General features: G+C 51.8%; 1 protein-coding gene across 4 annotated transcripts in view; it reads left to right on the top strand.

The window, feature by feature from the left end:
• The window catches only part of VWA2 (von Willebrand factor A domain containing 2), a 48,682-nt gene that overhangs the window by 29,376 nt on the left and 5,802 nt on the right, over positions 1-13,504 (top strand). For all 4 annotated transcript variants that reach the window (XM_084762886.1, XM_084762884.1, XM_084762883.1 and 1 more), the window contains 5 exons: positions 3,445-3,636; positions 6,791-6,924; positions 7,485-7,617; positions 9,283-9,338; positions 12,588-12,695. In XM_084762886.1, the coding sequence (XP_084619012.1) occupies positions 3,445-3,636; positions 6,791-6,924; positions 7,485-7,617; positions 9,283-9,338; positions 12,588-12,695 (623 nt within the window). The remainder of the gene's footprint in view (positions 1-3,444; positions 3,637-6,790; positions 6,925-7,484; positions 7,618-9,282; positions 9,339-12,587; positions 12,696-13,504) is intronic.

Raw genomic sequence — 13,504 nt, 5'->3', positions numbered from 1 at the left:
ACTGACAGGAGTTCATTTGACCCATGAGAGAAGGATCCAAGTGGGTTTTTCAAGGCTTACAAAAGTTTACAAAAGGAGGCAAACGTCAGACATGTTAGCACCACCTTTGTTTGTGATCTGCACAGAAATCCACACTGCAGAAGAAGACAGTCAACATACATTTTTGCGTCATAGCATAGCAGAGGCCTGGAAAATACTCGGGTTAAAGCTGAGCTTAGGGAAGACAGAGCCTCTGGTGAAGAAGAAGAAGAAGGGCAAAAGCTCACTTGATCTTGATTTTCAATGTGACTATAGACCGTGATAGGGGGCTTTCCCCCTCTCTGTAAGACTGAGTGTGTATGGTTTTAACACAATGAGAAGCACTTTTAAGTCTATATTTAAAAGATAAACCAAAGGAAATTTAAAAGCTTGAGCTTAGCCGTGCGATGGTGGCGCACGCCTTTAATCCCAGCACTCGGGAGGCAGAGGCAGGTGGATCGCTGTAAGTTCGAGGCCAGCCTGGTCTACAAAGTTAGTCCAGGACAGCCCAGGCTACACAGAGAAATCCTGTCTTGAAAAACCAAATAAATAAATAAATAAATAAATAAATAAATAAATAAAAGCTTGAGCTTAGAACTATGATAGGGGATTGTACAATGGAAGGTTTTATCAGAGATCGACGAATAAACCAAAACTCCACTGATTAATGTCAAAGCTCGGAGCAGTCTTACTACAACAGTAGCGCAGTGAGGGGAAGAGCACTGAAGCATTTTTCATCCTTTCTATATACCGTAAACCACTTTCTTAGAGCCTAAAGTGCTTTCTTAGGTCTTCATACCTTAAGCTTCTGTGTCCTTGGGCCTCACATAAACTTTACTTCTTCCTTCCTAACCATGAGACACAGGTGAGGTTGCTAGGCTCAGTCACTGTAAAGCAAATTTCTTTAGATAAAGAAATAGAAGTTACACCTGAGACCTGTTTATCTTTTAACATGAAGCCTGTGAGCAAGGCAAGCCTGTTTGCCTCTTTAATAATTAGAGACCAAGTGCCTAGTAGTTGTTACTAGCTAAGGAATTAACTAGTGAACTAACATGGTGGGTTGGTTACCTTGGGCTGAGGGGCTCGTTGTCTGTTTTCCGAGTCTGGTAACAAGGTAGGCTGTGTCTAGACCAAGTAGCTCTAGAAGAGTGAGGCTTACGGCCTGATTTTTTGCACACAGAGGGCTGAGAAGGCATCTGAAGCCTCGGCTTGTGTGGTTAAACTGACAAATCTCTCACTAGCCCAGTCTTCAACTCCATCAGAGACTTAAGAAGGATCAGTTTTACCTGCGTAAGAAGGAAGTACCCACCAAGCAGCCTCCAAGTCTATAAAAGTGACAGAGGCGTCCGGGCTCCCTGGACAGTCACCTGCAGCTCCTCTGTGTTGGTGGGGGCATCCATCTTTGGCCACCAGTACCAGATCTGACAAGTTTTTTGTTGTTGTTGTTGTTTGTTTGTTTGTTTGTTTGTTTTTGTTTTTTTTGTGAGGCAGGACTGCTTACCTTGTTTAGGCAAAGCCCAGCAGTCAACTTCTCAGGCGAAGGCAGTCTACAGCCCAGTGGCAGCTTTGCCACGCTCAGAGCAAGTAGCAGGTGTAGTTTCTTCTGTGCCCATCACCTTCTTTGGATGAAATCAGGGGTGCTGTCAGGAGCCAGCATGTCTTATCATGAAAACTTTTTATTAAACGCTTTAAATGTCATATTCTGCAGATCTCTGGAGTGTTCAAGGGCCACATGTCTATCTAAAGTATATCTAAATAAACAGTCCTTGCTCGTTTCCAGTTACTTTCTGCTTAACTTTGAAAACATGTACCGGAGTCCTCGTTAAGGGTTAATGGTTAAAAAGATTACTTTGAAATTGATGGTGTTGTGGCTGTATGTTGCTGACCAGCCGTCTTCATCCTAAGAGTTAGTTCACGTTGGTGTTTATTAACGTAATGGACCCTCACAGAGAGAACGACCCACCGAGAGCCTATGGAAGACGATAGCAGTAAAACTGAAGAACATTCTGGGTCCTGTCCATAGATGCTCCCCAGACCTAACTCACACACACGATCTTTTTCCATCTCTCCACTAAATACAGAAGACTTGGCAGACTCTAGACCATCGGTAAAATGAGCCTGGCTTTTCACGTAGCCACTGCAAAGAGGGGGGGCAGCTGGGAGAGATACCTGAGCAGGGATGCACACACACACACACACACACACACACACACACACACACACACACACGCCTGGCTTTTCACGTAGCCACTGCAAAGAGGGGGGGCAGCTGGGAGAGATACCTGAGCAGGGATGCACACACACACACACACACACACACACACACACACACACACACACACGCCTGGCTTTTCACGTAGCCACTGCAAAGAGGGGGGGCAGCTGGGAGAGATACCTGAGCAGGGATGCACACACACACACACACACACACACACACGCGCGCGCGCGCGCGCGCGCACATACACACACAGAATGAGCGAGCAAAGCAAGTAAGAGAATAGGCAGGCTGCATCCATGTTTCTGGTTGGTTGGATGTTTGGACATTAGAAGAGCACAGCAGACTCCTTTCTTTTTTTCTTTTTCTTTTTTTTTTTTTTGGTTTTTCAAGACAGTTTTTGTGTGTGTGTGTGTGTGTGTGTGTGTGTGTGTGTGTGTGTGTGTGTGTGTGTAGCCTTGGCTGTCCTGGACTCACATTGTAAACCAGGCCGGCTCAAACTCACAGGGACCCATCTGCCTCTGCCTCCCGAGTGCTGGGATTAAAGGCGTGCGCCACCACCGCCTGGCACAGCAGACTCCTTTCAGAGGACTTAAACAGACATTGTCTACAGATACAGTGTATTTATCTGTATATGCATATTGTGTGCGTGCGTGTGCTTGTGTGTGTGTGTGTGTGTGTGTGTGTCTGTGCGTATGTGATTGCATGTGTGCGTGTGTGTGTGTGCGCATCTGTGTGTCTGTGTCTGTGCGTATGTGATTGCATGCGTGCATGTGTGCATGTGTGTGCATGTGTGCGTGCGCGTGTGCCTGTGTGTGTGTGTGTGTGTGTGTGTGTGTGTGTGTGTGCACGCGAGCGCACCCCTCCATCACCACAGGGCGATGAGTGATGCTTCAGCCATGCTATCCATGTGGTTCGCCACTGTAGTGATTCTACCCACTTGACAGTTGCTCATGGTGGAGATAAGGTCATCAGCTGAAAGCTTTGGCCTCCATAAGCCCACAAGTCACTAACTTCAGGTCCATTGTACCGAGTTAACTGTTTCAGCCAGCTGTCTCCTAGTGAGGCCCCTGTTTTTTGTTTGGATGATGGAAATATACCTTTGAGCCTTTGCTAGGAGTCACTGCTGTTACCTGCTGACAGGAACTCATTTGTCTCTGGGCTCCTTTCCAGTTTCCCTCACTGACTCCTTCCTTCTCCCCTGTCTGCAGAGGCGGGCGCACAGACACAGGGCTTGCTCTGAAACGCCTGCACACAGGCTTCCCTGGAGGCAGAAATGGCTCCGTGCCCCAGATCCTTATCATCGTCACAGACGGCAAGTCCCAGGGGCCCGTGGCAGCCCCGGCTAAGCAGCTGAGAGAAAGGGGCGTCGTCGTGTTTGCCGTGGGGATCCGGTTTCCCAGGTCAGTAAGTGCCTCAGTCATCCTGTGTCACCCCCAAGCAGTGGAGCCAACATGAAAGAGCCTGCCAGAGCCTTCACAGCCACAGCAAGGTCAGGGGTCAGGGAGAAGCGACTGGTGTTTGTGTCTCCTCTTGCTTTGCTGTTCTAGCTCGAGTGCATAGCACATCCCAACCTTCAGAAGCACGGAGTTTCCTGCTACCCTCGGCTTAAGCATCAGAAGTCAGCTCAAACCCATTTAACAGAAATAGGATCCAGTGGAGTCATGTTGTTTCCCCTGTGGGTAGGAGCCACGGGCTTCATGCGTGCCAGTCAGCTCCACCCTGCCCTCTCTTGTCTGTCCTCTCAGCCTGGCTCTCTGGGAAAGCAGGAGCTGGGGCCATGGACGGTGTGCCAGCCCACGGCTTCCTGTCTCTGTGATAGGAGGGGGAGGGGAGCCTCTCCTGCTTCTGCTAGTCCAGCTCTCATCAATCAGAGTCAGTGTACACCTCATGCTGAGGATGGGCGGAGTCTATGCAAGGCCCAGCCCCACTTCTCCAGGCACCCTCAGCCAGGTGTTGGGCAAGTCTGCCATCCTGGGAGAGAGGGCCATGTGCCCCACCGCTCTCAACCTTAGCAATGGGCATGGCGCCTAGTCCATGGGTCACTAATTGTATTAAATGAGACGACTCTGGACCAGGCTTACATTTAGACATTTCTTCATCTTATTCTTTTCTATTAGGTTTCCTCCCCGTGCTGACACTAGTCTAGTCTTAGAACAGAGACTTTCGAGATACCCGTATCCCGGGAAAGACTGGGCAGTAAGTGAATGAATAGACATGTAGGAATGTCATTTCATGGAGGACAGACTCAGAGGAGAAGGCGAGGGGTGTGGCCTGAGGGGAAAGGGGTGTGGCCTGAGGGGAAAGGGGTGTGGCCTGAGGGGAAAGGGGTGTGGCCTGAGGGGAAAGGGGTGTGGCCTGAGGGGAGCAGGGAGAGCAGGAAGGCCGCCAAGGCCGCTCTCAGGGCTCTTTTGTCCTTTTAAGAACAGGTGATGCAGTCAGTGGTGACAAGGACCTGGAGGCAGTAAGGAGCTTGCTGTGGGGGTAGGAGCTGGGACCAAGCCAGTTAACTGTTAATCCCAAGAAACAGGGTAGATGGTGCGGGCAGGAAAAGGCCATGAAGCCTGCGCTGTGGGTGCTAGAGAGGGGCTCTGGGGATAAGAGCGCTTGCTGTGCAAGTGTGAGGGCCTGAGTTTGGACTCCCAGAAGTGACTACATGGACCTGTAACCCCAGAGCTATAGGGACAGCGACACAAGAATCTGTAGGAGTTGCTGGTCGTCAGCCCAACAGCAGCCCAGCAAGCTCAACAAGCTGCTGTCTGAGGGAGCGATGTGGAGGGATAGGGCAGGCAGCTAACGTCTTCCCCTGGCCTCAAGACACACACACACACACACACACACACACATACACACACACACACAGATGTACACATGCATACACATACATGCACAGACATACACACATACATGCACACATATGCATGCATACATACACCACACACGAATACATATACCCGTATATAGATACACACCACACACACGTACCACACACACTTAATGTATATGCGTACATACACCCGCACGTGCACACACACGTATACCATACACACATACAGACACCACACATTGTATACATACCACACACAAATTCTATTTTAAAACTCTGCTGTACTGCTGAAGACTCTGGAGTTTATGGTGAGTGGGATGGCATTTTCAGACGGTCACGCTGGCTGTGTCACTAGGGAGGAGGGCTCAGAGCAGCTCAGAGCAGAGATAGTTGTCCTCAAAGCGCTAGCTGCTGGGGCACGCTGGGGCGTGTGGTGCATGGCTGGACCTGAGGCGCGTTGTGCAGGTAGAGCACCCACCGCAGTGGCTGCTGCCTCACAGGTGGGTTGGGGTGGAGAATGGAGGAGTCTGGCCTGAGCCCTAGAGTGAATGGTGGCACCATTTCCTAACGTGGCAGGCATGAAGTCAAGGGACACGGGAACGCATGCTGAGTCCACCTCCCCCCTTTTCTGCTGACTGAGGCTCTTTGCCGAGGCTTCTCCATTCTAACCAGTGCCTGGGCTCCCCCAGCAGCTTCGAGAAAGCCTGTGTTGGCCAGAACAGTGGAGCGGGGTGGGCAGCCCCTTCTGTGTGCCAAGGGAAAACTGGTTATTGGGTGAAAAGTTTAGCCCACATGGACTCAAGTAAGATGGAGAGTTTGACACCAGCGAACCTTGGAGCTCTTGTTCTGTCTGGCTGAGTTTCACAGTGGTTTCTTCTCTTCACATCACAGGCCGTCTCATCTCCATTTGTTTTTAAAATATTTCTTTGTATCAGGGGCTGGGCATACACGCATGCGGCGGGACACTCGTGGAGGCCAGAGGACAATTTTGCAGACGTCTATTTGTCCTTTCTACCATGTGGGTCTCAGGGATGAAACTCAGGTCACCAGGCTTGCACAAGCACCCTGCTCACTGAGTGTCCCACTGGCTCCCAAAACAAATAAAAATGAAATTATCATCTGTTTGTCATGTCTCTTCCTCGTGACCTAGGGTTCTCCACATGCCATTTTGTCCTGGGCGATGCCCTCTGGGCACTGAAGGATTCTGGCTACTTCCTGTCCACAGCCACACATGGCTGGCCTTGGGGCTTTCGTGTCCCATGTCCCTAGCTGTGCTTATTTGCTTTTCTCTTATTTTAGACAACTTTCTCTCATTTGCTTTCTCATTGACTTTTAACAATTAATTTTTAACTTAAAAAAAAAACAAGTAGAACAGAATAGGTGACAGAAGAAAATATACTAGAAACCTTTGTGTGTCTAAGTTTGTGCGTGCAGCTATGTAAAGGATCTCCGTAGGTACAGAGCTGTCTTCAGCTTATCAGCTGAGACTTTTAGAAAAGTCAGTTGAGCCCCTTAAACACTGTGTCTTGTCTATGAGCTGACGGGTCTAAGGATCGGGCATTTTAGCAGAAGGGTAGCCTGTAGCTAGGCTTCCTTGAAAACCTCCTGAGTTTACTAGTCAGTCTCACCTGCGCAGAAGTGACCTCTGGGTCAGTGGGTGTGGTGCTGTGGTCCAGGAGTTCGGCAGGAAGACAGAGGGCATGGTACCAGCCGTTGTGATTTCTCCTCAGATGGGATGAGCTGTTCACGCTGGCCAGTGAGCCGAAGGAGCAACACGTGCTGCTGGCCGAGCATGTGGAGGACGCCACCAACGGCCTCCTCAGCACCCTGAGCGGCTCCTCACTCTGCACCGCTGCTGACCCAGGTGGGACTGGCCTGACCCTGGTGACCCAGGGCATGGGCTCAATGGGGTTCCCGAGGCAAGGGCCTCTCAGGGAGGGTGCGAAGACACAGGCAGCCCCAGCCCTGGCCGCTCTGTTTTGGTTGCCCAAGGCTGGCCTTGTGGGCTTCCCAACTGGGGTTCTGAACTTGTGTCTATAGGGTGAGAGGGGCCTGGGGTTCGGGGTCAGACTTGATGGGGCCCTCTCCCCTGCAAGGGCAGAAGAACCAAGTTCACACCCCTCCTTGGCTGCATGGGGAACTCAGGGAGGCTTTGGGCTTGGGACTCCTGTCTGGGTCCACCTCAGAGCTAGAGTGACACTCAGATAAAGTACCTGTGTGTGTGAGCTCTATGCCGAGCCTGGGGCAGAGGAAATCCAGATACTGCCTCAGGTGAGTGCTCTGCCCTGAGAGAGGCTGCAGGTTCTACAGCTAGGGGTCAAGTAGGGCCCCGCGGCAGCCACTCTGGGGAATGAGAGCAGAGACAAGCAGCACCCTTGTCTTACGGTGGTGTGTGTGTGTGTGTGTGTGTGTCCTTTGACACAGATTGCAGGGTGGAAGGTTACCCCTGTGAGCGGAAGACACTGCAGACCATCAGGGAACTCACCGGCAATGCCTTGTGCTGGAGGGGATCGAAGCAGGCAGATACTGTGCTCGCTCTGCGCTGTCCTTTCTACAGGTTTGTCCACACGGTCTGGGGACAAGGATATGGCGCAGGGTCCGTCCCCATACTTGTGAGTACGCTAAAGCTGTGGGCGACCAGCACTCTGGGTCCTGGTGCTAGACACTCCTGGACAGCTGACCAATAGGAGCTGTGGGGAAGGGGGCAGAGGGGCTCTGCCAGTCTCCTGAACTCTTGCCTGGCCTGCATTGGTGGCCGGGGCTGGGCTGGGTTGCATTGGGAATAGATGCCAGGGTGAGCCTGGGGGGGGGCGGTGGTAGGAACAACCCACATGCAAGTCTCTTCGAACCTGTCAAAGCCTGGGGGATGAGTCGCCCCTCCTCGCCAGCTTCAGGGCTTTCTAAGCAGAGATTTGGATCTTTATGAGGCCAACAAGAGCAGACTGGGTGTGGGGAGAGGAGCAGGCTGCCTGGTGGGCTCCCTGAGTTCTCCACTGCCATGGTTGCTAGTTCCTATCTAGTTTACCCCAGGGAAGCCTAGAAGCCAGCTCCACAGACCCGGCTCTGGGCAGGTAGCCTGGGCAGGGCCTCCGCAGAAGGAGTCCTGTTCAGAGAGATTGGGGGCCCAGGCCCTGAGCCTCCTCAGGCAAGGCCATGTCAGAGGCTGTCGCCTGCACAGAGGAGCTCTCTACCCAGCAGCAGGGAACACGTTCTGCCATTGCAGAGCACTCAGGAGCATTGAGGCATGGCTCTGGAGTGAGGCCACCATGGCTCTGGAGTGAGGCAGCCATGCTGTTTTAGCTGTGGTATGGAGGGAGACCCCTGGCCCATGGCTGTGCCAAGATGGTGGCTTTTGTGTTACCACAGAATGCTAGTGCTCAAGAGGACTTGAGAAAACATCAAGTATGGTGGCTTTCAAATGCTCTCTGAGTTTTGGGGCCTTGTGAGGTCTGTGGTCTAGGCCAGCTAGAAGCAGCAGGGTGAGGGGGTGGGCTGGGATGCCAGAGACAGCCATTTCCCTCATCCTCGGAGCTCCACAGAACACAGTTGAGAACTGCAGCATGTCCTGACACAGAAGAGGGAGTGAAGACCAGGGAAGGGAGTATTACGCAGAATCACACGGCAGAATCCAGAATTCCCAGAATTCCCGGAATCCCTGCTCTCTCCGTGCAACGATTGATGGCAATGAGAAGTCTGTTCCCAGTTGAGAGTTCTGTACACACTCATTTCTAACATTTTTTTTATTAATTCATTTCATATTACATCTCAATAGTTATCCCATCCCTTGTATCCTCCCATTCCTCCCTCCCTCCCGCTTTCCCCTTACTCCCCTCCCCTATGACTGTGACTGAGGGGGACCTCCTCCCCCTGTATTTGCTCACATTTTTTTGAGACAGGGTTTCTCTGTATAGTCTTGGCTGTCCCAGGACTCACCCTGTAGACCAGGCTGGCTTCAAACTCAGAGATCCACCTGCCTCTGCCTCCTGTGTGCTGGGATTAAAGGCATACGCCGCCACACCCGGCTACAGTTCTAACTTTTAATGTGACACCTAGTTAATAGTATGGGTTTTGAGGAGGCAGGGAAGGGCTCTGGTTAATTTGAAACATTCCCTACTTTATGGACAAATGAATGTCAGGCTGGCCTCAGGAAGGAAATGGCTATTAATGCTGTGACCTCTTTGGCCTTTGCTCAATCTCCCGCTGTGTTTTCCTTGAATTGTAGCTGGAAGAGAGTGTTCCAGAGACACCCCGCCACCTGCTACCGGACCATCTGTCCAGGTATGATTTGTCTCTTGGACCCGCCCACATGGGCATGGGATGAGTTGCAGGGCGGGGGTGGGGGGGGTGGGGGGTGGGGGGGGATGGGCGTCCGACCCCTGCTCTGTGTCCTCCTCCTCCTCTGCTTGGTGGCACATTTCACTGAGGATGGAGTTATCTGCCTCAGCCAGTGTGGTTCCTTTCTCCAGGAGGCTGGGCTGAGAACCTGGTCATAGAGTTTTCTTCAGCCTTCTGGAGGCTAGCTGAAGAAGGCTCTGTCCTGAGAACCGGTCACAGAGAAGGCCTCCTGGGCAGGGAGGGAGCACAGGGCAGCCACGCTCAGCCACTCAGCCAGGGTTGAGACAGTGAGAATCTGTGAGGGAGGCTCTGACTTGTAAAAGGCCAGGTAACTGACCGCACTTGGTTAAAATAAAGACAGGCAAGAGTCGGAACGCTAGATTTTAATTCAGTACAGCTAAATGATAAAAGAAAAACAAGGACAGGGAGCTATAGAGGGAGGAACGGGACCGTGCTCCAAACCTCCAACTTCTGGGTTTTTAAGCCAACGGTACCTGAGTAGCAGGAGACACTCCCTGTGTCTCCAGGGCACCTTTGGTATGTTTTTCTTCAAAGAGCCAGATTTTGGTTAGGGTCTGCAAGGAATTAGTCTTTTAACACATTTGGGTCTGGTGGGTTGTTATCAGCGGGGGTGGGAGGGTCTGCTCACCTATGTCTGAGCACTAAGCTCACCGGGAGGGAGCGCCTCCTCCACCTGCAGACAAGGGCGCACAAGCCAGTGTGCTTTCCATCAGTGAGAAACACCCAGCTCCACAAATGGCCCAACATCTGGCGTTAAACGTGGGAAGGTACCTGAGTGTCTCCCAACCCTGACTGAGGCCTCCAGCATCCCTCGCCCGCTCTGCACAGTGGATCCTACTGAGAACCCAGCAGGCATTGCTAATGGAAGTGCTTTATCACTATAGAGTCCCGAGCAGGAGGAATTACACCATTAGGCATCATTCGCCAGGGCCCCCAGTGTGCCCTCACTGCTCCTCACCCAGAGGTCCGGCACCCCTACTGTCCTGCAAGCAAAATTCACCCCTGAGTAGTCTCTCTCTCTCTCTCTCTCTCTCTCTCTCTCTCTCTCTCTCTGGTTTTGCTACCCCCAGTGAGGTAAGGAGCACAGACAGCAGTTCCCAGGCAGGGGCTGAGGGTTCCCAGCCTGGGTGAGGCAAGCCCCTTGGTACATCCTTTCAAAGCGTTGAAGCCCCTACATTAACACTGGTCTCTGATATGAGAGAGAAACTGACTCCAGGGCCCTGTCGCTCACAAGATGTGGACCTGGAGGGATCGGAGCTTTCGTCCTGCTCTGCCCTGACCAGTCATGTGACCTTCAGTGCGAGACTGCTGCTCAGGGAGCTACAGCTTCCTGTCTGTGAATGGTGTTTCCATTCTCAGGTTGGCTGGGAGGATAAAGTGGGACCTTGCTTTGTGGTTAACACAGGCCTGGTCTCCATGGCACATGTTTGGTTAAAGGTCTCTGCGGCTGTAGATCCTGAGCCCTGGGGAGTTCCCATGATGCCCAAGCTGCTGGGGCATCAGGCCAAGTGCTCAGAGTCTGCCTCCTCAGTCTCTGCCATTGACCGGGCTCGCCTCTACCCACAGGAACGTAACCATTAAATAATAACAATTGCCAGCTCCAATAGTGCCCACTCGGCTGTCCCTAAGCTTGCACTAAGGCACGAAGATTCCTTTTGTTCTCCGTGACTTCGGGACGACGGTCATGGGGGTTTAAACCTCACGGTGATGACTGATGTGGAGCAAGGAACTCGGGGACTTGGTGGCCACAGAGTACCAGTGGTCAGACACTTTAGGACGGCTTGGTTTTGACCTACGCTGGGCTTCCCTGTGTTTGACACTGGCCGTGAGGAGGCACCGCTCACAGTCTGCACTGTGTATTCAAAATCAGATTTCCTCCCACGGTCTCCCCAGAGTGTTTGCTTCACACCAGGACACCCCACGGCCTTGTTTGTTTGGTGTCCACTAATAACACTGGGAGAAATATGAGGGCAGTGACGCTTGGGGAGGGGCGTTAAGATGCCCACACAGTGCTTGCTGGGGCAGTACATATACTAAAATTGGAACGATACAGAGAAGATTAGCACGGCCCCCATGCAAGGATGACACACAAATTTGCGAAGAGTTCCATATTTTTGAGTTAACCCAGAAGCAGGAAGACTCATGTGGACTATACTCACTTATAATTGGGCACTAGCCCAAAAGGCATGTCCCATGGAAGTCTTCACTTACCAGGAAATTGGGATAGATGTGAGGTCATCCTACTGGGACTCTAGGTAAGAGAAATATAGGAGAATGGGGAAATTATAGAAACCTATAAGAATAACATTGTGATGGGTGGATCTGGGCCTGGGGGGGGGGTCTGCTCCAACTACTGCACTAACCAAGGACAATACAAGCAGTAAGCATCGAACCCCTACTCTGATCTAGCCAATGGGCAGGACCTTCTCCATAGTTATGTGGAGAGCGGGGACTGACTCTGACATAAACTCCGGTGCTCTATATTTGACCAATCCCCCTTGGTGGGGAGGCCTGGTGGCATTCAGAGAAAGAATAAGCAGGCTACCAAGATGAGACTTGATAGCCTATGAGCATATAGTGGGGAGGAGGTCCCCCTCGGTCATAGACCTAGGGGAGGGGAATAGGGTGAAAGCAGGAGGGAGGGAGGAACAGGAGGATACAAGTGATGGGATAACAATTGAGATGTAATCTGAATAAATTAATAATAATAAAAGATGCCCACACAAGTAGAGGTGGCTACATTCGTCACTGGACTGCCTGGCTGCAGTGTGTAAAATCTCATCTCTCTGCCACGAGGCAGAGGCCATAGGCAACCGGAGGTGTTCTTAAGCCCACAGCCATTGTAGCCACCTTGACGCTATTGAGATCACCACCCTTAGTAAGCACAAGTGACTTGTCATGGCGGCCCTGGGCCCCCTTGGGCCTTTTCATCAGCCTTGGGTAATGATGGCCAGTATCCTGCTGTCACAGCAGGGGGCGCAGACCCATCAACCTAGCCTTGACTATACCTTACCATGATCTTCCAGCTGCACCCGGTTCCTCTTCCTTAGCTGTGGGCCCGTGGCTGCTCTATGACCAGGTGGTGTGGGCAGAAAGCAGGGACCACCCTTTGGTCAATACTCTCCACTCTGTGCCTCTGGCCTTGGCTCTCAATGGATATCTCTCTGGTAGGGCCCTGTGACTCCCAGCCCTGCCAAAATGGAGGCACGTGCATTCCAGAAGGTGTGGATAAATACCACTGTCTCTGCCCGCTGGCATTCGGAGGAGAAGTCAACTGTGGTACGTATACCTGGGATTCCCAAGAGTAACTACCTGGGAGCAGGTGGGGCCTGCTCCACCCTCCTTGTTACCCCCTGCTAGCTGCTGGTAGAGAGCATCCCATAAATATCCAACCCACTTTCTTTCCCCAAAGCCCACTGCTATGTCATGTAGTGCAGCCTCGTGCACTCCGGCATTAATCCAAATGGTGGCGACCCAACAGCTCTCGATTAGCTTCCGCCTAATGTCTGAGCATGTCCGTGGTGGCTTGTGTCCTGTCATGTCTTCTACAAAGGAGGGGCAAGGAGCCTTAGCATCTTTTGGGTTTAAAGCCACACAGTGAAGGATGTACAGCTCTTAGCTCATGGGGGAGGGGCAGGGATAAGATTGTGTAAAGTGCTGAGCCTGGTGCCCGAACTCCTGTTAAGTGACTTTTATAAGTGTGCTATTGCCGGCATTGGCAATTCACGTAGAAAAAGCAAATCTCATACTTCATGCCTACACAAAACCAGCTCCGGGTTACAGCTGTGCGTGTACAAAGCATTACAGGGAAACTTCTAAAGAAATGTAGGAGCGTGTTTGCATGATCTTAAAAGCTGTCAGAGGTACCTCATGACTCACATGGCACCGACCACAGGGGGGAATAGAGCTAGAGGACTGCGTTTTGCTTTATAAAGAGCAGCTGGGCTGCTTCCCTCAGCAGAGGCAGGAAGCGGTCTACGTTTGTCTCTGTGTGGCCAGCACTGGACACTTACTCCCAGGGCGTCAGTGTCTTCCTGGGAGGTTTCTTGTGCTTGAGGTGGTAATGATGCGATCTCAAGTGGGGCGGC

This window comes from Acomys minous, assembly GCF_964271855.1.
Source record: "Acomys minous genome assembly, chromosome: 2".
NCBI classification, from domain to species: Eukaryota; Metazoa; Chordata; class Mammalia; order Rodentia; family Muridae; genus Acomys; species Acomys minous.
Note: the sequence above shows the minus strand (reverse complement) of the source record. Positions and strands in the feature narration are given on the sequence as shown.